Source organism: Xenopus laevis, chromosome 1S (genome assembly GCF_017654675.1).
Source record: "Xenopus laevis strain J_2021 chromosome 1S, Xenopus_laevis_v10.1, whole genome shotgun sequence".
NCBI lineage: Eukaryota > Metazoa > Chordata > Amphibia > Anura > Pipidae > Xenopus > Xenopus laevis.
In genome coordinates, this window is record NC_054372.1 from 115,833,862 (window position 1) to 115,861,165 (window position 27,304).

The following is a 27,304-nucleotide window of genomic DNA, read 5'->3' on the forward strand; positions in this document are numbered from 1 at the left end:
GATTTATCTTGCCCTCAAGTTTTATTTCTCTGTAATATCCCAGTGAAACATAACTTTTTGTTTGTTTTTTTTTAAACTAATTCTGAGTTTGAATTGCTTAACACAAATTGTAAAGCCCGTGCTTTTGGTAAATGCGCTACCTACAATTAATTTTGTTTTATGGTAATGCAGAGTAATCAGTACTTTCTTTCTAATGAACCCTATTTTGTTTGAAAATAGGCAACAAAAAGCCTATATAGCTACACAAGGTCCACTAGCAGAGACAACAGAAGACTTCTGGAGAATGCTGTGGGAGCACAATTCAACTATTGTAGTTATGCTAACTAAACTTCGAGAAATGGGCAGAGTAAGTGTCTGATGTTTGTTTTAGTTTTCTCTTAAATCAGAAGTAAAACACTTTGTGAAAAATGTTATTGCTGTTTCCCATCACATTTTAGTAACTGATTTATCAATAATGTCAATGAAAACAGGCTAAGAAATTATATTTAATCTAACCATTTATGAATTCAGAAGCCAGTAAAGCTTCCATATGGCTTGTTTTGCTGATCAGAACAAAGATGTCCCCATGTGTTGGCGGTGTGTTCCATGCACTGTTTTATTACAGTGAATGGTTGAGGGTTAATATTTCCTTGGAAAAGCAAAACATGGCAGAATCCAGTCATATATTTCTAAACATTTGAAGATTTACAGTCAGCTTTTCTGTACCATGCTGCTCTGAATAATCTGTGGTTGGGCATCTGACCAGCCTGATAAATAAAGTTATTAACATACACAAAATTAAGGGTGGAGCACTGGTCGCAGCATTTACAGAAATAAACATTACATGTTTTTGTTTCTTTTTCATTAAGGTTCTACATACGAAAAATAAAAACACAAAAGACATATTTGGTCTAAATGTTGCTTGGTGCATTTGATATTATATTATGAAGGCTGATTAAGAGTTATTCTGTCATGAAAGTCACCCTGCTGTTGCTGCTCCTGCAATAGTGTTTGATGACACTTTATTGCCTCTTATCAACTGAATCAAGTATCTTTAAATCCATATGTTTATTTGTGAAGGTGGCTTGATTCACATGTACAACAAATTTGATTCTAATCCTAATCCTGTCAAGATGTCTGCTAACTTGCACTGCACAAACCAAAACTGCACATACATCTTAGTAACCTCATTTACCCAAATTCCCATATCTTTAGGAAGTTACAGCTATGCTTTTGTCAGGCCTAATCATGTGAAAAGTCCAGTCTAATCATTCTATTTTTCCTTCAATTAATAATATTTATAGAATGACACCATATTGTGTATACAGTATAAACCTGATATTCTAAATATGCCAGATTGTCCTTACATTTTCTTTTTACCAGGAAAAATGCCATCAGTATTGGCCTGCTGAGCGTTCTGCGCGATATCAGTATTTTGTAGTGGACCCAATGGCCGAGTATAACATGCCACAGTATATCTTGCGGGAATTTAAAGTCACAGACGCCAGGGTAAGATAATATGATATGCATACATAAATATGTGGAGGTTCTGTTAAGCAGTTAAGCACTTGATCCCTGTGTTTACTTCTGTATAAAAGAAAATGTTGCCTTTGCATATCACTAACCTGATCAATCATTGTTTTTGGTAGAAATTATATATGGCAAATAATTTACTAGTAGATGTAGTAGAGTAATAGAAAACCAACAGACCAACAGTCATTACATACATGCTGCTGATACTGAATCATCAATTGAGGCTTGTTTAAGGATCAGGGCACACAGGCAGTTTCGGGGAGATTAGTCGCCCTGCAACAAATCTCCTCTTCTTCGGGGCGACTAATCTCCCCAAACTGCCTTCCCGTCGGCTAAAATGTAAATCGTTGGCGCAATTAGTTTTCCGAAGTTTCCTCGTGAGGCAACTTCGAGCGACTTCGGAAAATGAATGATGCCGAGTGCCATCCCGTTGGCCATTTACATTTTAGCCAGCAGGAAGACAGGGGAGGCAGTTCGGGGAGATTTGTCGCTGGATGACTAATCTCCCCGAATCTGCCTGTGTGTCCTGACCCTAAAGTAATAGCAGTGTGGAGTTAAATTACAGAGGTCATTCATTCTGTGAAAAAACAGGTGTCAATTACAGCCCTTAATTAAGGAAGGAATGCAACAGGAAGTTGATTGAAGAGGGGAAACATATAAAGAAGTGCAGATCTCAAAGGCTTTAACATGGCAACCATAACCTGAAAGACACAGAAGAAAATGAAAAACTACCATTTGATTGGATAGAAGAATAGCCAAAATGGTAAAGATCAGCTCCAGGAAGATCAAATGTGTACTGTTCAGTGATGGGCGCAAATAAATTCTCGAAACGCCGGCGTCAAAAACACGCCATTTCGCGAATATACCGCCATTTCGCGAATTTCATGGGAAATTCGCAAATTTTCTGGAACATCCCAATATTCCCTTTTCTTCACTTTCTGTAAAGGAATAAGACAAATTTGATAAATAGTTCTTCATGTTTGGATTTGTGTTTACGAAAATATACTTTTTTAAACACACTGCAATTATTCTTTACACAACTGTAAAAGCAGGGACCTCATTAAGAAAGAAAGGTTTTGTTAATTATTCTTTAAAGGGAACTATCACAAAAATTGACATTGAACGTAAGATTAATCTCATGGAAATAAGATCTTTTCCCTCTCAGCAATCTCTCTCTCTCTTCATTCTCTCTTCATGCAGAATTTAGGGTTGGATTTTGACTGATAGGTAGGTCTAATACATGTTTTAGGGGATCTCCCTTTCCTAGCTGATGTTCTAACTCAAATAACTAACTCCAGCACAAGCAAAATAACCCCTACACAAATCCTGCATGTAGAGGAGAGAGAATTTCTGGTTATGTTGAAAGAGTAAGCTCAGATACATCTTCCAGGCAGAGTATGCCATCCAAATTGTGTATTAGATTTCTCAATCAAAATCTGGTTCCAAAAGCCGCTCTTTGTTTCTGCACCCTTGCCAACGCCCTGCCTGTGAGTGCAAGGACAGGAGCGGGCAAGGTCCAGCAGATCAGCTGATTAAACGCACCAAGAATCAGCCCTGTGTGGCACCAGCCTAAATATGGTGTATAAGCAGATTTTACACTATCCTGCACATTCACCTACAATATTTACAAGGCTTTGAGTGCACTTGATTTTACAGGGCAAAAAACTGTTCAGGTGGAGGTGTCAGTTTTATTTTAATGCTATTTGTGGCACAGCTGTTGAAAAATGCTCCATAGCCAATAGCAGTATGATATTTATTTTGATGAGACCTTGCCATTCATGCTAATGAATAACATGCATTTGCCTCTCACTAGCACTAAATCTCCTTGGGAGATTTGAAACATTTCACTATATCCCCGTCATGTTGTGCAATTACATTTTGTATGGCACTATATTTATTATTTTTAGTGTTTTGACAGACATTCAAACAAATTATTATAACATTTGTATTGCAGATGTAACACATGTACCGTCATACATATTTAGCTAGGATTGTTGGAAAAAAACCTATGATGAGGCTTGATAAAATGTATGGGCATTGCAGAATGGAGCATTACACAACAAGAGATTGGGCCAACTGGTGTGATAACTCTGTCTGCTTCATTAAAATATAAGTGCTGGCTGAATTTTAAATTCCACATCTGTGCAGCAAAAATTAGAATGTGAATATGTTGATTCTGGTAGGTTTTAGATGATTTTTCTTTTTCATTTTCTTTTTTTCTACTTATCTGCTCATAGATTTTTCATTACTCAATACTTCATTACTTTGTTATTTCAAAACAGCAGAGCATCTATCTAGCATTCTCAAAGAATATATTTCCAAGCTTTGCACATTATAATTCCACTTTTGGCTCTTCTTTTTTTAGAACTCACATTTTACTATTCTAAAAGTCATGCCCAACTGTTGTTGTTGATTTGTTGATTGAGACATTTATAAAATGTCTTGTTTGTAGATGACATCCTTTACCCTAATGTAGGCATAGCCTTAGTCACAGTTGCAGCAGTTTGGACTGCACAATATTCATATTGGTGTATTGTGTGAAATGCCATAAAGCTGAAAACAACTGAACTTTTATAATTGAAAGCAGTAAATCAGAAATGTATTATAGTGTAAATGTTTAATATTTGAAATACACAGTTTTTTATGTACATTGGCAAACATTCTATAAATTCAGTGATGTTGAGCATGTTTTACTGTACTGCATCTCCTTGAGGGTGATAGATAGTTCTTACCTTTCTTATTCACCTCGTAGCAGAAGGAGAGGGAAGAACTGAGTTCATGTGAGAATTTAAGTATGAACTCACAGAGATGTACAACCTCATGACCAACATAGACTATTGTGTGAATCTTCAGTGGTTTGACTGTTTTTGTTTTATGGAAAACCACAAAGGATTCAATTTAACTTTTTAAGAAAAATAATTGTTAGAATGTCTCTTCAGTGCAAGCCCTATTTAAATGGCTCTTGTTATAAATAGATGCATGCCCTATTAAAGTAAAGCTTTAACTGTGGTATAGCTCCTTTGCACTCCCAAAGAGTGATGATTTTTGTTGTTACGTGGTTAAGCTCATTTCTGTTTTAAGGACTTATATAATAATGTGGGCCTAATTTAATTTGTTCATCAAATATTAAATCAAATTTGAAAATCCTCTGCATGGTTGTGGTACATACCATTACTACCTTATGTACAATATTCTGACTCTCGTTTCTCCAAGCAGAATTGATCTGAGACCTAGTGCATCTTCCCTTAGTTTTAGCCAATTTAAGCTTCGTAAGACAGTAGCCGTAACTCTCCTTCACCTTGCATGACCCTGACCTGTATTTGGAGTTCCTGTAAACAACGGGTGTCACATCAGCTTAATAAAGACATAATATTGATTTAGGCATTAATTTACTTCATGGTATCTAAGCTACAAAATGGTTTTCAAGTAAATAAATTACATTGGCTTTTCACATCTGTGTTAAAGAGCATACAAATAAATCAATCACAGAGAAAAGAGCTATTACTGTTCAAATTCACTTTTACTTTAAAAGCTTATTTCTCCCTGTCCATGCTTTCGATTAATAAAGAATGGAAATACGTCCATTTTAATGCATAGTGTACTTTGTAAACATGTAATCATATTATACCCAGGTAATGTATTAAGACATTCCACATATTCAACATGAAGTCAACAGTTTTGTAGGAAAGCACAAAAAACAAGCCACTGGTGCAATGCCTTCAATGTAGTAGATTAAAGTGCATATGTGCCACAAACAGATATCCATAAAAGCATTGCATAAAAAGTCTTTAAAATCCTGGAAACATCTGAGATCCTCTACATGTTTCATGTGGTACTTCATGCTTCCTCAGGAGGTATAATGTAAGCTATAACACACAGCTTTAAAATGCTGCATCTCATATCAATGTTGCATCGTATGGAGCTGCTTCACGCTGCCATCTTCCACTCTTTGGTATTCTTTGGGAAGTAAGTCATGCACAGTTGGAGCAGTCTTCCGGTTCGTGACAACTGCACATGCGACAAAAGTGATGGAAATTTCTTAAAAGGAAGGAAGAAGACCCGAAGAATACCGAAGAGCAGGAAGATGGCGCCCATGAGCTCCTCTGTGCAGACTCTACAATGAGAGGATTAGGAGCACTTACAGGTGTTATAACCTGTGCAGGGGGAGCAAGATGGGGGGACTATGTAGGTTAGGGGGTAGGGGTTTTTATTAGTGGGGGGTTGAATTCTCCTCGAAAGGAGAACTGATGCCTAATTAAGAGGTGGGCTAGCAATATGCACAATACTGTATGTTTCTCGGTTCTGTACAAGTCCCCTTTAAACACACAAATTGGCTTAACTTTAAAACAGTTGCACCTTAATGATTTGGTTGATAGTTCTGAATGGTGTAGATGGTTTGGGGTAACAATTCTAAATGATTTATCTTCATTAAACAAATCATTATAGCTTAGAATAAAACACATTTCAAAATGCTATATTTCTCATTTACTGACAAATCTACAACATATGCCAAATGACTTTGGAGTTGGTAATTCACAATTACTAACAAAATGACACACTAATTCTAATTCACCATTCCAAGACAGCAGACATAAGCTTCAATATTATTTACATTTTTTATTTTTGTTAGAGAAAAAGAAAATATCACTGTATTTTGTTACAACTTAAATTATTTATTACTATTTGCCCTAAACCACTCCAATGATAAATCACACATGAAATGTATAGTTTAGCTGGAATATATTACAGCTGGTGAGAAAGCTGTACCATCTGGCAGAAGATGAGGACATTTTGAATTTTCTAGTGCATTTGCTTTAATCTATCTGATGTCAAATAAATCAGATAGAGGCATGTTCAGCAAATGTACACACTGGAAAATGTACTTTAGAATCAAATATTTGCACCCATGTAATAAGTTCTATGTACATTCTGTGCCATGTTTCATTCTTATAGTCTGGAAAATAGCATACAGATTTCAAATATTGCTTTAGAAAGTACTAAAACCCAAACGTTTTTTTAACCTTAAGACATATACAGTATGAGGGACATTTTCATATTAATTTTTCCTGTTACAAATGTAACCAAAATAGACATATGTATAGTGTGGGGAACATCAATCATTTGTTTGGTGCCTCAATGTGCATTGCCTTGTTAATTACTGACCTTTTTATGATCCGTTTTTCTTCACCTTTGTGTCTTTGGGCTCAACTAATGCATTCACAAACATATCACATTGCCCTTAGGTGTGGTAATGTGAGACCAAATGTATCTACAGCTTTGCAGTCTGTAATTTAGCTGGAGGTAGAATGCTGAATTCAGATAGATGAATGCAGATTGGGTGCTAGTTGTGTATCATGCTACATGATGCCAAACATCTTTTGTGGCCAGTATGACCAAAAATGTGCGTTTCAAACTATTTTTGAACTATTGTTATTAGAGGAGTTTAAGAATAAATTCTTAATATATATCTCTATATAACTTTGGACCAAAAAAATCATACAGAATATGCACTGCCTTCATTTACATTAAGGTTCTGAATGATCAATCCTCGAATTTGAATTTTTACTGTAATTAAAGTTTTGGTTTTTTTTTGCACTAAAACAAAAAAAAATTGTATAAACCTAGTGAAGCATTCTGATTTCTGTAGCATTTATGCTGCTCTATACTGATATGTATATGTACCCATTGTTATCTTAAATTCCAACTGGTTATATCCCGTGTTATCCCTTGATATCCAGACGTTCATTTTATAGATGAATCTAATTTAAACATCAGAGAAATAGCTTGATAACAGAATTAATTAATTAATTTAGTTTAAATATTCTTTGTAAAAATGATCCTACCATTACCACTAGATCCATGACATGCCTAGCACCATTTTATGGTAGAAAAAAACCAGAACATATGACTATAGGGCCTATTTATGATTAAAGGAAACCCCACTTGATTGTTTGTAATGAAGAAACACTTTGGTGGCTTTTAGGGGACGATCGTAAATTGACCCCTAAGTTTAAATTCAGTTCTAAAGCACTTTTAATTAATTAAATACACGTAATTGGCACTAGCCACCATTATTACTGACATTTTTTACTGTTTTACTTCTTGTACCATAGGTTGTCTCTAAAGTTAATTTCATTGTATCTTTTAGGACGGCCAGTCACGAACAGTGCGACAGTTTCAGTTTACTGACTGGCCAGAGCAAGGAGTGCCAAAGTCTGGAGAAGGATTTATTGACTTCATTGGGCAAGTACATAAAACAAAGGAACAATTTGGTCAAGATGGGCCGATCTCTGTTCACTGCAGGTAAAACATTTACATTAATAGTCATGAATTATACAATTATTTTAGATAAAATATACAGTATGAGATTAAAATGTCATATTTTCCATATAACATATGGCATGCAAACTTTAAACCCTAAAGTATATATGGTTAGCATTGGCTGCACATCCATTTGTATCTACAGTACATAATATGTTTATGTAGAAAAATAATTACTACCTTTACTGTTACAGCACTTTCTTTGTATAATATAAAACACCATATATTCCACAGGCTGGAATCAAGGTTGCATAATAATGGGAAGTTCCCAAAGATTCCCTAGAGCTTTCACTAAACAAAGAGCATAATAATATTTAAGTGAAACTATGAATCTTAGAGTGGACCCCCAAGAGAGGATGAACTGCCAGTTACCACTTTGTGGAAGCTACACATCCCATTTGCAAATTGCATAAATTGGTTAAAGATCATTTTAAGGTAAACCAGGGTGGAGACATGGAAACCAGTTCTACCATATCCAGTGCTTTGGATACATAAACCAAGGCTGTGAGGTTGTGTGCCAAATGCAAATTTTCAAAGTAAAAATTGTCCAAGAGCCAAGGGAAAGTTGTGCTCACCACTAATTTTTAGAATCATTAGGCGGGGGTGCAATGAGACTGTGACCACAAAATACTTATAGACAAATACAAGAGTCCTCTGCACTCAACCCATTACCAATATATTTAAGACAGAGACATTTTGTGCATACTGCTACTGAAAAATGCCTTACCCTTTAAACAAAACATGGATTGTTTGTCCATAGATTGCAATATATTTAAGCTGGCCAACTACGTCAAAGTCATCCCATATCTGGCCAGTCCTATGCTTAATTTTCATCTGATTCATTAAGAATTCTATTGCCTCATTATACATTTTACAAAGGGACTAAGTTTTACCTGCAACTTACTTGCTGCTTTCAAAGTAAAACTCCCAAACTTGGCTGCCCTTTTATTAGACACCAGTGGGATCACCTGACTATAGCTGGGAGGGGTGGGAGCTACAACATGGAGCTGGTCACTGCTCCTGTATAACTATCCAAATATATCAGGTTGTATCCAAGGACAAACTTTGGTTTCCCCACAGTTCAGCACTTGCAGGTCCTCCTCCACCTGTTTGAGACGATCTCCAAGTACAGAAAATAAAGTGCTAGAATCCTCAAAAATTCATTGAGGAGGGGGATTTAACAGAAAGAATAAAATATAGTGTAGTATTTTTTCAAAAAAAATTTTTTTTTTTTTTTTTTTTTTTTTGTTATTTGTTTTTTTAAAGAATTTCTTAAACACCCACCGTGATTATTGACAGTGATAATAGTGTTCTTTTATTTGGCTTAGAAAAAGAGAGCCCAAACTGTGATGGTTGTGAAATAACAAGTGAAAAAAATATATATAAAAAAATGAAAAATGAAAAATAAAAAATAAAAAATAAAATATAAATAAAAATAAAAATAAAAAATAAAAAATAGAAAAGAGTGAAAAGTGAATTTGTTCAGTGAATTAATAAATACCAACGATTTCTTTCCAAGTGATAATAAATGCAGTGTTATTCATTACTTAAAACACATTCAGTGCAGTAGGTGAATATTAATCTGATTAGTGAATATTTAGTGTGGGTTAAACTTCCCCTTAGATTTTTCTCGTTTGAGATCCACACTCTATGGATTAGAGGAAAGGTAACGTAAAATACTTTGCCACAATTCCGGTACAACCGGTTGTGCAGCTCACTCACCAAATGTGAGTTAAGGGAGAGCGTCTGATAGGTCCTGTTCGCGCTGTTTCCACTCTTTTTCTGCTATCCAGGTTTTTGTAAGAGGGATAAAAATGGAGAGGGGCATGTGCAGGGATCACTTTAAAACAGTTTAATAGAATAAAAAATACACTCACAAACACGATCGGTAAAACTGCAAAAAGGATTGGTAAAAGTCCCGCGAAAGTCGCTGTGTTTCCTTGGCGTCCCTCGGAAGGTACAGACGTCTCTCTGGGTCGGGTACTCCTGCAAAAGGTTAGCGTGGTCTTTTTCGCTTACGCGTTTCGCCTGGCTGGCTTCTTCCTGAGCTCAGGAAGAAGCCAGCCAGGCGAAACGCGTAAGCTGTGTTTCCTTGGCGTCCCTCGGAAGGTACAGACGTCTCTCTGGGTCGGGTACTCCTGCAAAAGGTTAGCGTGGTCTTTTTCGCTTACGCGTTTCGCCTGGCTGGCTTCTTCCTGAGCTCAGGAAGAAGCCAGCCAGGCGAAACGCGTAAGCGAAAAAGACCACGCTAACCTTTTGCAGGAGTACCCGACCCAGAGAGACGTCTGTACCTTCCGAGGGACGCCAAGGAAACACAGCGACTTTCGCGGGACTTTTACCAATCCTTTTTGCAGTTTTACCGATCGTGTTTGTGAGTGTATTTTTTATTCTATTAAACTGTTTTAAAGTGATCCCTGCACATGCCCCTCTCCATTTTTATCCCTCTTACAAAAACCTGGATAGCAGAAAAAGAGTGGAAACAGCGCGAACAGGACCTATCAGACGCTCTCCCTTAACTCACATTTGGTGAGTGAGCTGCACAACCGGTTGTACCGGAATTGTGGCAAAGTATTTTACGTTACCTTTCCTCTAATCCATAGAGTGTGGATCTCAAACGAGAAAAATCTAAGGGGAAGTTTAACCCACACTAAATATTCACTAATCAGATTAATATTCACCTACTGCACTGAATGTGTTTTAAGTAATGAATAACACTGCATTTATTATCACTTGGAAAGAAATCGTTGGTATTTATTAATTCACTGAACAAATTCACTTTTCACTCTTTTCTATTTTTTATTTTTTATTTTTATTTTTATTTATATTTTATTTTTTATTTTTCATTTTTCATTTTTTATATATATTTTTTTCACTTGTTATTTCACAACCATCACAGTTTGGGCTCTCTTTTTCTAAGCCAAATAAAAGAACACTATTATCACTGTCAATAATCACGGTGGGTGTTTAAGAAATTCTTTAAAAAAAACAAATAACAAAAAAAAAAAAAAAAAAAAAAAATTTTTTTTGAAAAAATACTACACTATATTTTATTCTTTCTGTTAAATCCCCCTCCTCAATGAATTTTTGAGGATTCTAGCACTTTATTTCCTGTATAACTATAACAAACAAGGGAAAGTTGTGCTCACCACTAATTTTTAAAACCATTAGGCGGGGGTGCAATGAGGCTGAGACCACAAAATATATATAGATTTTGTCTATATGCATTTTGCACCCCTTATATAAACCAACAGTCCACTTAACTTACTGACATATTATGTGCAGGTATAAGCAGAGTATCATGTTCCAACATCACATGCAGTGTTAAGATTCTAATTTAGCAATTACCAAGAACATTTTAGTAGCCATTTTGATGCCTACTAACAAAATATTTTGATGCCCAAATAACAAATATTTGCATACCATTATTGAAACGTGTACTTTGGAAACATTCAGACTCAGCTTGGAGATATGAACTATTATTTTTTATGAGTAAAGGATAGCCTAATTCCATAAATGAAATCTTATATCTAGTTTATTATACAGATGCAGCCACTTTGGTTTGTCTGTTTGACACAGAATAACTAAACACAGATATCCCATTTATCTCATTTAACACAGAAAACTGTGACACAACATCCCATCTAATTAAAGCATTCACCATTGTGAATAATGGTGCTTTGGTATGCTAATGAAAAGGTTAAATGCATTAAATGAGTTAAGATAACTTTAGATAACACAGTTTCTTCAATTAACTCTGAGTCATGACGCATTTAACTCACAAATCCAAGTGGCTTCATCTGTACTTCTATATGATACTAACAGTTAAATAGCAGAACAGCCCACAACAATCTATCTATAAATGGAATAGCTGTTGGATTCAGAAATAATCTATTAAAAGCTTGCTAATGAAGTGTTAGTGTCAAAATTACTTTGTATAACTTGTTTGCAGTCATACTGCTCAGTAGTAATTAATATTAACCATGCATTTTTTGTATCTATACAGTGCTGGCGTTGGAAGAACAGGAGTTTTTATAACGCTGAGTATAGTATTGGAACGAATGAGATACGAGGGTGTTGTAGATATCTTCCAGACTGTCAAAATGTTGAGAACGCAACGGCCTGCAGTGGTACAGACAGAGGTGAGTGAATTTGCACATCTTTTGTCTATGATTGGTCTTTGGAACAGTTATTGGTTTTTAAATGTTTCTAGATAATTATGTCTGTATGCATATAAAAGTCACACATTTGTTTAAAAAAACAACTTGAAATAATGGTACAAATTACATATAGTTTAAGGGGGTTATTTACTAAATTCCGAATGCAAAAATCACAAAATTTTCAGAATTTATTAAACCCCCAGGATGGAAAAGTCAGAATCTAAAAATCCAGCATATCAGACCTGTTGAGGTTATTACATATAAGTCATAGGGAGAAGTCCCAATGATTTTTTGATGTGCGCTGGGTTTTTGGCAATACCCCAGAGTTTCCGGGTGAAAAATCCAAAAAAAATCTTGAAAATCGAATGATAAATCCGGAAAAATCCTGAAAATCGGATTTTTCACAATTGTTTTCAGGTTTTTTCCCGCAAACAAAATTTCTGGGAAAGTGTAATAAAATAAATAAGCACAAAAAACCTGTGCGGATTTCGTCGAAGTTTTTTTTTTTTTTAGATATATATATATTGAGATAAATTCGGACTTTGATTAATAACCCCATAAGTATTGATTTAAACTTTTAAGTATTTGTGTTTGTGTTCCTTATAGTAGTGATCTTTCTACAGACAGTGTGTTTTTCTTTGTTTTTGTGTTGCCAGAGGTAATTGTCCCCTTTGCACTAAATGAGCTAATTTTCAGTAAAAATGCCTATTGAGCTTGTTTTATAATACCCCGCAATCATGTTTTCTACAATACACTTTCCTCTGGGGATTTCTTATTCATAACCCTTGTTGCTTGACTGGACTTATGAATGAGACAAAAAGTAGTTTCTTCGGCTACTTCACATTCTGTTTGTGTCTGTCAGCAAATGGGAGGTCAAAATTCCACTGCACATGCTCCTGCTTGCCAATGACATCCAGAGAGCCAGAAACAGGATATGATGTGGCCACATCATTATTCTGAGTAAAGTAAAACCAGTAGCACTCTGATAAAGGTAAAAAAAATGAATCTGTGTTTTATTTAACACATGTGCATACAAATTCAGGGCAACGTTTCGGGCTCCACTGAGCCCTTTATCAAGCCTTAATAAGGGGCTCAGTGGAGCCCAAAACGTTGCCCTGACTTTGTATGCACATGGGCTACATAAACCACTGATTCATTTTTTTACCTTTATCAGAGTGCTACTGGTTTTACTTTACATGAAATACATGACCTGAAGGGCAGGCCAAGGTCATCCAGTTTGAGCACCTGACACCCGACACTGGGTGTGAAAATAAGGGTTTGAGCACTCCACATAAGATAAGCATTATTCTGAGTGGCTGATTTATCAATGTTGGAATTTGATTTTTTACCTCGATTTGCACTAAAGTTCACAAATTTGAGAATTTCAATAACTCAAGTTTTTGAAATCTATTAGGAGCATAAAACATTAGAAATTCAAATATAAAAATTTGCAGGCAATTTCATGCAACAATGAATGGGAGTTTTCCTTATAAAATATCAGTGATTCTTTTTTCAATTTGCCTTGGGAAAAGTCAAATCATATACGGTATCAGATTCTGTCTCAAACTATTTAGAACTGAGTTTGTTTTATAAATGTGTACTTCACATAAGTGAAATGTGTGGAAAGTTGTTATAAATATCTTGAAATTATAGTCACAAGGCCCCTGGATGAATTTTTTATGTATCCTTCAGGCTGTTTTAGCGAATACAAACATACTCAATAATGTGGTAAAACTATGTGGACATTTCACCTATGCCCCGTGATACCTAACCTAAACCCCTAGCCTTTTTGATTCATTGAGTCCACTAATTCCATATCTCCTGATTTATTGTCTAATAAAAAATTGAACTTGGGAATCCTAATCCTAAAGGAATCCCAGTAGTTATTTTCCACATTTATCAAAAATGTTCTAGTTATTTGATTCTGCATGTGATTTGAGCAGTGGAACATTATTTTTATCTATTGGTTGGCAGGTCTGTCTGTAATTTATTCTATTTCTATGTTCCATTTTATATTTCTTTGTAATTTTCTTCTTTTTATTCACCTTACGTAAACTGACTTACTTCTCTTGTACAATTCTATTGCGTTGTTTGTCACACTATATATTTTCAAATGCCAATACATATAATGAAAAAGAGAAAACGTAGTTCTTAGCGCTACTCAGGTGTGTTGAGCACTATCACACGTATGAATCCTTACTCCTCAATGCATATTGCTCAGAAAATGCATTGTATAATCAAAAACTCTCTGTAATGTTTAACCAGTTACTATTGTTTGTAGGTTGAGATTGTAAGAATGGGAATGATAAATATCTCACAGAATGTGTGTGAAACAGTAGCAGTTTGCTTCAGATTTTTTATTTATGTTTTAACCAGCTTGGATGTTTGTGCTAAAGGACAATTTGGGGCACATTTAGTATTGGTCGAATATCGAGGGTTAATTAACCCTCGATATTCGACCGTCTAAGTAAAATCCTTCGACTTCGAATATCGAAGTAGAAGGATTAACCGCATTTAGTGCAATTGAACGATCGAAGGAAAAATCTTTCGATCGAACGATTAAATACTTCAAATCAAACGATTCGAAGGATTTTAATCTATCGATCTAATGATTTTCCTTCGATCCCAAATTGGTAGGAAGCCTATGGGGACCTTCCCCATAGGCTAACATTGGTGCTCGGTAGGTTTTAGGTGGGGAAGTAGGTGGTCGAAGTTTTTTTTAAAGAGACTTTGACTATCGAATGGTCAAATAGTCGAACGATTTTTAGTTCCAAGTTGAAGTCGTAGTCGAAGGTCAAAGTAGCCAATTTGATGGTCGAAGTATTTTTTATTCTATTCCTTCACTCGAGCTAAGTAAATGTGCCCCTTAGTGTAACTAGCATGTTATGCCATAAAGCTTCTGTATCAGTCCATAGCTGAAGCAGCCATGTGCCTTAAAAAATACGGGCATTCCAACATACCTCCAAGACATTGCTGATATCAGCAATACCTGAATTTACTTTTAATCTTATTCTGATGGAAATAACATTATATGTGGAGTAAATACATAATCACACATTAAAATTTCATATGGGAAAAAAAGCACATTAGAAAAACAATGCGCAAACCAATTGACAGGGCGCATAACCACAATGGTTTGTAGAATGATAAACACTTCCAGATGGAAGTTTAGCAATTTTATAGAAAGGGATTCTATTAAGAAAAGGGAAAATATGTGATTTTGGTATATATGTTATAGGGGGTTGTGTAATGTGTACTTTTTGGAGTTATCGTGTTTTAGTTATGAATGGAAGGCTATTATAGCTAGAACTGGGACTTGTACTTGTACAATAATAGTCAATATATAGCTAATTTATAAGTCAATATAGTGAAACATAGTGAAATATGAAATACATATAACAAAGTGGCTGGGGCTGATTTAAGAATACTCAAGTTCTAAACTCACAAAAAAATAAAAAGCTCAGCAGGTTTTAGATGCCAAGCTTTTTATTTCTATTTTTTTTAAAAACCTGCCCCAGAAAAAAAAAACGAATTGGCAGGAAGCCGATTTATACAAATAAAGAAACCACATGTGTGGTTTTAGTAGCTGAATGTTTGACCCTGACGGCTTGAGCATTCTTTAATCAGCTCCTATGTTATTCAGCTTCTGTACATTAACACTGATTTAACTATTTTCTTCTTTCCTTCCTGTTTAGGATCAGTATCAGTTCTGCTACCGAGCAGGACTTGAGTATTTGGGCAGCTTTGATCACTATGCAACGTAGAACTTCTGGGCCATCCAGAAATTTACATGCAGGCCCTTCAAGATCCAGAGAGCCTCTTCTGAGCCATACCCGTGTGCTTGGGATGTACTTCTTAACTCCTAGCTAAAGACCAATTACAGTAATTGGAATATTATAAAATAAAAAAAGACATTTTCTGGGTGGACCAAGAATTCACACTTTAATACCTAGCATAAAGAAATAAATTGCTCTCACTGGGATGGTATCTGAGGGGATCATTTCTCTGAATAATCCAGAACCAGTTGGCATTAAAGGGAGGAAGAGGAAACTGCAAAGAACCATGAACTTGCCTGGGATTGCATGATTGTTCAAAGACAAATCTTAGGAATACAACAGCTCAGCGTGAGATGTTTATGGAGCCTACTTCTGGCTTCATAGACAAATGGAACCTTTGCTTCAACATCAACCCTTCTATCCATATTGACCATAATAACACATTAGTGAAAGAAATGGGTGGGAAATGTTAAAAAACAAAGTCATTTATTTAGTTTTTTAGTATTGTAAAGATACTGCTGACCTGTGCTTCATTATTAACGGTGTAAACTTTATTTTCCTTTTTTTTTTAACAAAAATTTATAAAGAAAGTGAATAAAACATTGCATAATTGTTGATTTTTGATCCAGAACTGTATTTTTTTTACGCGGTAGAACTGTTATATGTAATATCCCTAATCAGAAACATGAGAAATATTGAAAGATTTGCACATAGGTGTGCATTTTGACTTATACAGTGTCATATTTTTTATCACATACTTCTTTTACAACTGCATATTCTCATTTTTAAAAAAATCTTATTTTTTGCAAAGCATTCAAGACAAGCTTTTTTCATGTTCTGTTTGGAATCAACAGGGAAGCGCACAGTATAAAGCTGCTGCAAGAACACAAAACTATATAGTCATACATATACTGTATATCTGCTCTTCCACATATTCTTTTTAGTTAATCATTGTGGTTAAAAGTATCATATCATTACTACTTTTCAAAATACAAAAATTACAATCTTAAATGTCTATATTTTTTCTAATGAATAAAGGAATGCACATCAGTGATGTTCTAGGTTCACTCCCAAAAGTTTACACGCATTTACACATTCACAAAATCAGTTATAGTAAAGGCTTCCATTGCACTACAATCTTTGTAACACTTTAGTGCAATAATCAGTCATCTTGTATATTATACAGGATATGTGCATGCAAGGATGGTAAGTGTGTAATGGGAGAAAATATTGTAATATAGCAAAGATTTGTGTTGCAAATATATCCAAACATTTACAACATTTATAATCTATGAGATATGATCAGAAAATGTCAGTTGTATGATATGTAAAAAAAAAATATGGGCAAAGCCAAAAAGTTACTGCTCTGCTTAATGAAAATAGTTCTGCGGCACAGCAATTATTAAATGCTGTTTATTTTTGAACTTTTTGAATTTTTGTTTTTGTATTTAGAGTGCCTTACGACTTATATTTACTGCTTTCTCCACAACATTTCTTCAATTTATTTCCATTCAAAAACTGTACCACATTGTCTGTTAACATTTCTTCTCCTAGTGGGTAAATGTAAAAATATCAGTATGCAGGCTGGAAATGTTCTTCCAAGCACTTCAGTATGATTTGGAAAATTTAGTTTTGAGGGTTCTGTATATTAGTTTTTTTTTTAAATCTATTCATATCCTTGAACATACAACAGCAATTTTTTTTTTAATTTTATGTGGGTACCCATTTGTATTTTATCCTGTTTTTCATAGCAGGATCAGATGTTTGCTGCGAGTCATTTTATTTCTGGAAGCTTTCTATTTTAGAGCATAGATTTTTTTAAGGCACTTTAAAAAACTTCATTTGGAAATTCATTTATGAGTGCCTGCCATATTGACTCCTGAATCAAGTGTTTCTATAAAACCAGTAATTGAATAGAAATAAATCTTATTTAGGGATGCCAGAATTATAATCTCATTCTCTCAGTATCTTATCATCTCATTCTGCTTAGCAGCATTTTTTATTTTGGGGGGGGGACTAAAGGAGTGGTGATATCAGAGCACTTTTCTCATAACTAATAATAATAGATGGCTACCTCGGACTCTAAAAAGTATGTTAAAACCAGATATAAAAAAAAAAAGAATGTGCAATTCTTGTTTTATTTTTGTCTTCATATAATTATACAGAATATACCATAGTGCTTATTTTTCTGTTCAGCAAATGTAATCATGACTATAAGTAGAATCATCTCAGTTGATGTCTATAAGCAGAAATCATATTTTTGTATACACACATTCTTTAACAAAATAAAAATGTTGAAGCTTTTTTTTATTTTGAGAAACCATATAAAGTTTACATTATCCCCACTTGTATTATTTTTTTTATGTAGGGAAGTATGCTCTAATCATTGATGTGCATTCCATTTTTTTTCTTGTCTTGCTGTGCTATTTAATTGCAAAAGCATCTTTATTGGCAGACAGCATAAATGGCAGAATATGCATTTTCAAGCATTAATGGTATGGTGCTATTATTTACCTATATCAGTGTAGCTATGTATAATTTTGTAATTAGTTATATTGGAAAAAGTAACATCTATAAACCTGATTTGTACAGAACTTCATTTCAGCTCCGTTTTCTCTCTTTTTATTTTTTGACCTGCATGGTTGGATAATGGAGGTGATGGTTGGGTTGTAGGCCCTCTGGGTAGAATTGCACTTTCTATATCTTTGTACTATGCACTGCCCTATTGATTCAACACCCAATAATATACTATAATACTATTACTTGAACCCATCTTAAGAAAAGAAAAACTGCAATGAAGATCACGTGTGCGTGTGTGTATATAACACAATACATAGGCAAAATTTGTTTTATGTTCGGAATTGTTCAGTTTCTTTCCACCCTTTCGGCACTAGAGGTTTATAAGTCTTAGTTGTGCTTTTAGGGTTTTAGCCCCGATACTCCAAAATGAATACAAAAATTCCATCTTTTACATCTGTTTTGTGGCTTTGCCATTAAAGCTTGGAGTGTCTTTACAAAGATAATAAAATTATGTTCTTTGCTTTCATTTTGGATGCATAAACTGAAAAAAACTTGTAAAATGGCTTGTTAAAAAATACAATTACCTCTACTTAGTAGTACGCATAAATGTTTTACAAGATAAAAGGCGTGCTTTTTATTTTCTTACTTTGTTACATTGGTGGCGAAAGAAGTCTGTCTGAAAACCAGTTCTTTGCTGACACAATTTCCATTTGTTACAAATGAATTCTAATAAAAATATCAGTGTTATGCAGTCCTGTTATCATTTCTCAGTTTCGGTTTTTAGCACTTTTCAATTTCTATTATTTCTGGGAAATGTTAAATAAAATTTGTAAATTGTAGATACAAATATTCATGATAAAATAATGGAAGAGATGTCTGTTTTTTTTAAGTAACACAAACAGTGAGCTTTATTATTAAACCCATAGTCTATGTTGGTGATATCTTCTAGCATATAGAGAATCAATCAGTGTCTGATTGTTTTTAAAGAAATTAAGATAATGCATGCTGCTGTACCAGATTATTAAATAGGATGGTATGAAATATCTATCCAAAATCAATTTTTTTTTGAAGAACCATCTCATCTACTACAAAAAAATCAAAACGCACAATATGAAGCCAAAGCTATCTGATTATATAGATATATATTAGGACAGGATATGGTGATTCAAAAAGTTAAGCAAAGTCAAGAAAGTGTTTGTCTCTTCTTTGGACAACAGCAATGTTTGAATTCGAATTTTTGCCATGATACATGTTTTTATTGCACAAAAACTCAAATTTGAATTATATTTTTTATATTTTCAAAAAACTCAAATGTTTGTTATTTATCAAGCACAAAAAACTCGCAAAACTGGAATGTAAAACGTTGGCATCTAAAAGCTTGCAAGCTCATGTAGAAGTGAATTGGAGTTGTCCTAGGCAAAATTCAAGCCATTTTCTACATTTCTAAACCCTCACAAATTAAATTATTGATAAATAGGCTAAACTGAAATCTGAATAAACTTTTTGGACATATTCTACTTTAAAAGTAATTAGCAATTTGCTAACCATGTACCAAAAAAAGGGAAATCGCCTGTTTGATACGTTAAAATATGTCACATTCAGTATAACTTGACTAAGGCCAGGTTAGTAAAGGATTAAACATTGCTCATAAGGGTTAAACCTTATATTTGTTTAAAAAGGAAGGTAAGCCACCAATATTGTATCCATTTTAGCAAGCTAATCTCCCATGACCCCACTCTCTTACTGTTCTTTGGAGAAAAGTATTTTTGCATTTTCTGCTGTACTACCATTCTGGTACCCAACCACTCTACCATTTTTGCAGGTTGCTTTTCTGAGGAGGTCCACAGTTGCTAATGATGTGCAAGAGTTGAGGATTTCTGGGCATGGAGGTGCCAGAGGATTGCCCATTAGAGACAAAAATACAAATATGCTTGACCCATGACGGTGACCAGCTTTATGGGATTCTCTCAATAGGAATCCAGAGCACACACAACATGTGCAAGATTTACAAGAGCACAAGAATGCCAACCAGAATGATATGGAGCTGCTGGTGCAAAGTTCTGAGGCATGGACTTTTCTTTTCATAGGGATTTGGAGCCTCCTGCCTTTTATAGTAGGCACTATTTATATGCTACTTTTATTTCTTTTATTGGATTCAGTTTACCTTTAACAGTTTGATAGATTGACAATTTAATTTAGAAAAAAATATAATCACACAATTGTTTACAATTAGACACACTGTTAGACGACGCTTTTTAAAATGGGCATAGTCTAGGCATCATGTTTTAAAAAGGGAATAGGCTTGGGGGGCTTAAAATGAGTAATCCATGTGCAAATATTCCATTAAAATATTGAATCCTATTCGCTATATAGCATAAACATTGTACACAGGTTTGGCTAGCACTGCTCCAGCCAGGAATATTAGAGGCGTTGTTCACCTTCGAGTTAACTTTTATTAGGATGTAAAGAGAAATATCCTGAGACAATTGGTTTACATGTGTTATTATTTGAAGTTTTATTTCAGCAGCTCTCAAGTTTGTAGTTTCATCTGGTTGCTGGCCAAAATTACCCTAGCAAGCCAAACATTGATTTGAATAAGAAATAAGAAATATATATATATATATAAAATCAATTTTAAAATTTTTAATTATTTGATTAAATTCTTTTTTTATTAAATTGTTTTGAAAATTTCAGAAATGATTACATATATATATATATATATATATATATATATATATATATATATATATATATATATATATCGAATGAAACGGCAATCACCAGTCTTCCAGTTTTTCGCCGGGTGCTAACCAAAATTAGTCAACAATAGTCCATCAAATGCACCATGCACGAATAAATATATTTTGATCATTTCTGAAATTTTCAAAACAACTTAATAAACTTAATATTTTTTATATATATATATATATATATATGTATATATATATATATATATTGCGTATCTGTGAAAAATTAGCAAAATCGGAAAGTTCACGAAACAATTGTGAAATTGGAATGTTTTCATGAAAAAATCTTGAAATTCGAACGTTTAAATGAAATAATCGCGCAATTCTAAAGTTTTCACTTAAAAATCAAGCAATTTGAAAGTTTTCACTTAAAAATCAGCAATTCGAATGTCTTTACTGAAATCGAGTAATTTGAACGTTTTCCCAAAAAAATCGAGCAATTTGAAAGTTCTCACTAAAAAATCAAGCAATTCGAACTTTTTCACGAAAAAATCTAGCAATTCGAATGTTTTCACTATAAAAAATGTCTTCACTGAAATTGAGCAATTTGAAAGTTTTTACTAAAAAAAATCGTGCAATCCGAAAGTTTTCACGAAAAAATCTAACAATTCGAATGTTTTCACGAAAAAAAATGTCTTCACTGAAATTGAGCAATTTGAAAGTTTTTACTAAAAAAATTGAGCAATTCGAACGTTCTCACTAAAAAATCGAGTAATCGAACGTTTTCACGAAAAAATCTAGCAATTCGAATGTTTTCACGAAAAAAAATGTCTTCACTGAAATTGAGCAATTTGAAAGTTTTTACAAAAAAAATCAAGCAATTCGAACGTTCTCACTAAAAAATCGAGCAATTCGAACGTTTACACAAAAAAACCAAGCAATCCAAACGTTTTCACGAAAAAATCGAGCAATTTGAACGTTTTCACGAAAAAATCGAGAAAATCTAAAATTTTGTGAATTTATTTGCCGGTGGTGAAATGCAGAAACTCGCCGCAAATTCGTGCCAGGCGAATTTATTTGCCCATCCCTATTCACAATGTAACATTCTTCATTAGGCTTTTATTGCATTGTGAATCTTAATTGTGCATTGCAAACTTTTAACACCTGCTCTGGAGCTTCATTAACTATTTTATTGCTAAAAAGGTTTTGCGATTGCAACATTTTATTACATCCACTTCGAATGTTTGCAAAAGCAATTTGGTCACAAACTTTGTGAGAAAGTCGTTGAGGACTTTAATCAATCACAAAATGGTTGCTAATATTTGCAATGGTGTTTGTGAACATTTTTTGCGCTAATGAAACATATTACATTGCCTCATTAGTGCCTAAAAATTTAATTTGGTTTGTTGCCGCTGATATGTCAAAGTTCCACCTTTATTTTTTAATCCTCACTTAAAGTGGCCTTGTATTACATACATAAATCATACCCAATGGAGCTCAAGTCCAACCATTATATAGGATCCTAATATATTATATCTGTGCTTGCAAAAGTTGTAAAGCTCGGATGTAAAACTTTGCCATCTAAAAGTTGCCGAGCTTTTTTCATGTAGCAGTCAAAGGGAGTCGTCTATGGTGCTTTTAAGACTTTTTTTCAATGCAGTTTTTTTAACACATTTTAGACCTACTGAAACTTATACTGTAAAAATTCAAGCTACTTAATTCCCTCCCCCCCCCAAATTTTTTATATTCTTATTTTTTAACAAATAAGGAAGAATTCACATTTTTAGTTGGTTGGAGTTTATATGTTACAAATGCATATTAATACTGTATGTCTGATTCATTTCAGATACATTAATTCACAAAATTTCATCTGCACAATGATTTTTTTAAAATAATTTTCAGTGTTCTAATGTACTATATGGCACACAGCTAAATTATTCTGGACAAAAAGGTAAGGACATCTTATAAAGATTATACTGAAGCATGGCTTATTATTTCACACCATCTTGTCAATTCCAGTGTAAGAATGCTCAAGCATTATGTTAGTGGTAAGAAATGGCCAGAAGCCGATAAATATTTGCTAAATTTCCCGAAATGTATTCAAATGTTTTACAAAGTTTGAACTTTTGAATAAGCCACTTAAAAGATTTAATTCTGAGGGCATTTGCAAAAACACAAGCATACAAATAAAATAATGAAATAATATTGGAGCTTTTAGCATGAAGAGGGCTGAAATGATCCTTTTTAATATGCATCTTGGGACTTAAAGTTCCCTAAGCCTAGCCCCCTGATCTCCTGCTGATCTGACTACTTTGCTGAGCTGACTGACTACTGTTACTTTGTATCAACAGGTAACTGTGATGGGTATATTAGAGGTTTCTGTGTTATGTGGGTCTCTTTATCAAATTTTTGTTTTGGAAGCCAGAGTTCCCCTTTAAGAAATTAGAATTTTTAAAATTTAGGTGAATAGGATCAACCTGCAAACTCATTCGATTTGTTAAAATGTTTGCTAAATTTACCGAAATGTATTCAAATGTTTTACAAAGTTTGAACTTTTGAATAAGCCACTTAAAAGATTTAATTCTGAGGACATTCACAACATTTGCAAAAACACAAGCATACAAATAAAATAATGAAATAATATTGGAGCTTTTAGCATGAAGAGGGCTGAAATGATCCTTTTTAATATGTAGCTTGGGACTTAAAGCCTTACGAGCAACTTTAGTTGCCTTGTGTGAATCTGTGTCATACAATGTGTTCTAATATTTTTTATATGGCTGCCTCTCAAAGTAAGGGATCCTAGAAACAGATTACTTTTCAACTCCAGCAAAGATCCAAAAATAATTGCAACTAAAACGGAATAAATCGAGGCTTCACTAGTGCAAGGACAATGATAGAGAGTAGTTCATGCTTGGTAGCTAAGATGAATGCTATGCTTTATTTAATTAATCAATAATTCATTTTGTTAGAGATATATAGAAAATAATATGTTAATATTTACTAGGCAAGAATGAACGTTCTGTTTCTAAAAGCTGTTATGAATACTGTAGATAGATATTGTATTGCATTTTCTTTTATCTTCTTTTATTCATTTTTTTAATGGAAAAGGTATTAACCCAAGAGAAAATGTTCACTTCTCCCTTGGAGAACAGAGTGCAGAGAAAACTGACCTGCTTTTAGGAATGATAACCTGTAAATGAACAATTTCAATGAATAAAGAACATTTTGCAAATGGATTTTAAATACAATTCTTTTCAACCTAAAAATGCAATCAGTTTGCTTCAGTCAGCAAGATGGATGGAAAAAAAAAAAGCTGTTATCAACATCAGAAAAACATTTTTTATCTTGGCGGTAAATCAAAAGATAACATATTGTAAGATGTTTATTAAAATGGTTTAGAAAATTCCAAAGCAAATATTTGTTGTAGAGTGGAAACTGTCAAACACATTATTTCATTTTTATAATGATAGTGGTTGGGTTTATATTTAAAACAAATGTAATCATAGATTTCATGTCAAGTAATTTTTTAAAACATACGAGAAAATCCGCTGTTGGAACCAATATATTACTTATAGTGATTTTAATAGCTATTTTTCCCCCAGGCTTGTGCTCGTTTTAGGAAAAAATGCACCAACCTAGGTAAAAAATTGAAATACCATTGAACTGCCACCTTATTTACTTTTCTCAGGCATCACTAGTACAGCTTTAAATGAACATATATGCAAAAAAAACACCTTCCTATGAAAAGACTTGACTACAATATGGACATTAACATGCAAATCTGTATTTGTGCTTGCATGTACTCTGTTCGGGTGCATAGTGTTCCTACTGATGCAAAGGGAGCTTGAAGCTCCAGGGTTCCAGCACTTGTGCCTAAGATTATAAAGTTTCTCTTTGTGTACAGGTATGGGACCTGTTATTCAAAATGCTTGAGACCTGGTGTTTTCTGGATATGGGGTCTTTCCATAAATTGGATCTCCATACTTAAATTAAACATTAAACAAACCCAATAAGATTGGTTTGCCTTCAAAAGGGATTAATGTTATGTCTTGAGGGCAGATTTCGAGGTTATGGGAGTTTCTAAAAACTCCTATAAACTCCCATACACTCAAATTCAAAAAATAAACGACCAATTGAAATTTATTAAAGGGGAACTCCACATAAACATAACTTAAGCGTTTTGAAAAGTAAACATAATTTCAAGCAACTTATGTATATAAGAAATAATATGCAGACTTTTCATGATTTTTAATGGTTTGGATCAGTTCCCTAAGCCTAGCCCCCTGCTCTCCTGCTGATCTGTCTGACTACTTTACTGAGCTGGCTGACTACTGTTACTTTGTATCAACAGGTAACTGCGATGGGTATATTAGGGGTTTCTGTGTTATGTGGGCCTCTTTATGAAATTTTGGTTTGGAACCCGGAGTTCCCCTTTAAGAAATTAGAATTTTTTAAATTTGGGTGAATAGGATCAACCTGCAAACTCATTCGATTTGTTTTCTCACAAAAAAACGACTCCAAATTGGTTGTAGGAGGTCTCCCATATTTGGCATGTTTTAGATGGTGAATATTTGAATTCTTAAAGGGACAGTACATCATAAATTTTGAAATTCAAATTTTGAATTTTTTTTAACTCAAATCAAATTTGGACTATTCCCTAATCAAATTACACTAAAATAAAATTGAAATTTGAATTTGAAAATTAAAATTTTCAATTCGATCCTTGATAAATCTGCCCCTTAGTGTGGATCAAATACAAGGTATTTTATTAGCATTTTTTTAAAAAAAAGTATAAAAGCAGTAGTTGCTACTACTAAAATACTAAAACAATGATGCTCAGCAGCAGCACTGAGAGCTACCACCACCATCAGAATCTTTGCTCCACCATAATGTATCACATGCAGGACAATTATTGTGTTCCAGAATAATAATAAAAAGTGTTAAATCATTACCACTTTGTGAAAATAAAAAAGGCATCCCCTGATTCATGTTCACTAAGAGAAAAAAACCTTTGGGCTAATATAATAAATGTCTAAAGTTGCCCCACATCTAGTAACCCATAGCAGATTTATGTTTGCAAACAGCTGACCAGTAAATGCTACCTGCTGGTCGGTTGCTATGGGTTAATAGACAAGTAGCAAACTTTAGGCCATTCATTTTTAACAAGCTGCAAATAGACCAGGTAACAGTAAATGAAGTTTTGCTGGTCTATTTTGGACTGTGTGCTTAGTCATTGCATAGACAGCATTAGAAACTGTCGTACCAAGATTTCTCTTAAGTCGTTTGCTTATAAATTTGTCCTCTTTACATTATCATACACTTCATGAGATTAGAGCAAGTTTTGCTCTGTTTTGTACAAAAAACAAACTACCATCTCTCAGAATCCTGAAAACCCAAATCTTAGGTATCTAAACCAGCCGAGCAGTCTTAAACACGAACATTATGGGATGTAAATTACCTAATTAATTTAGGAGCCACTTCTGTACTTAAGGTATTGTTTTAAATGTAATGTACATTATCGTATATACCATCAATTACCTGATGAAAAAGTCCAACATTAATGTTAAGCCAACACATTATGGGAGCATTAATTAAGCAAATAATAAATTGGACATGAATTGAGAAAAAATATCTTAAAGTTTAGAATCTCACAGGTGAAAGAATGATAGAATCTTGATCCATTTTTCACAATTTTCAAATTTTTTGTTGTTGTACACAATAACCAAGGCCTTCTAGTATAGTTGTTTGGTATTAGTGTTGAACAGTGTTGTTCCGCCTGTGTTTGCTTTTTGGCACTGATGTACTCAGCTAGCATGTCTTTGTTATTTGCCTTCTTAGCAGTGACTTCTGAAAGGCTAGAACATTCTTCATATTTTGATGACTTCTCTGATTCGCTAATGCTTTCAGTTTATTTAACTACCAATCATATTATGAAATCATAAATACGACCCAGACTGGAGACAGCAGAAATGTATTGCAATAATGTCAAACCACAGAATAACATCAAATTATAGGCGTAATTAGCCAATAAGTACAATTAATATCCTTTACCTTATAACAATAATAGCCACATAATACAAACAAGCAACTCATGATCTAACTTTTGTCCAGAAATCATATAAATTAATGGTTTGCTATCATGATAGATACCAGCAATCAGAAACACACCAGTTGCCAGAGTCTGATAAATGTAATAAAAAGTGAATGTTTAATGAAACTCATAAGTTTTAACTCATTTTGGTTGTCACTGCAATATAACATATTCTGCAGAATTTTGTACTTTGGCTTCCTTACAGTTCTTTCTGTAAGAAATTGGAATGTTTCATTCTTT

The 27,304-nt window shown here is 33.9% G+C and overlaps 1 protein-coding gene across 50 annotated transcripts in view; it reads left to right on the top strand.

The window, feature by feature from the left end:
* Positions 1–19,033, top strand: part of ptprd.S (protein tyrosine phosphatase receptor type D S homeolog) — a 998,444-nt gene extending 979,411 nt beyond the window's left edge. For 49 of the 50 annotated variants that reach the window (XM_041574091.1, XM_041574084.1, XM_041574101.1 and 46 more), the window contains 5 exons: positions 220–346; positions 1,363–1,488; positions 7,661–7,815; positions 11,837–11,972; positions 15,686–19,033. In XM_041574091.1, coding sequence (XP_041430025.1) covers positions 220–346; positions 1,363–1,488; positions 7,661–7,815; positions 11,837–11,972; positions 15,686–15,754 — 613 coding nt within the window. In that variant the 3' untranslated portion in view covers positions 15,755–19,033. 50 annotated transcript variants of the gene reach the window in all.
* Positions 19,034–27,304: the final 8,271 nt, after the last annotated feature.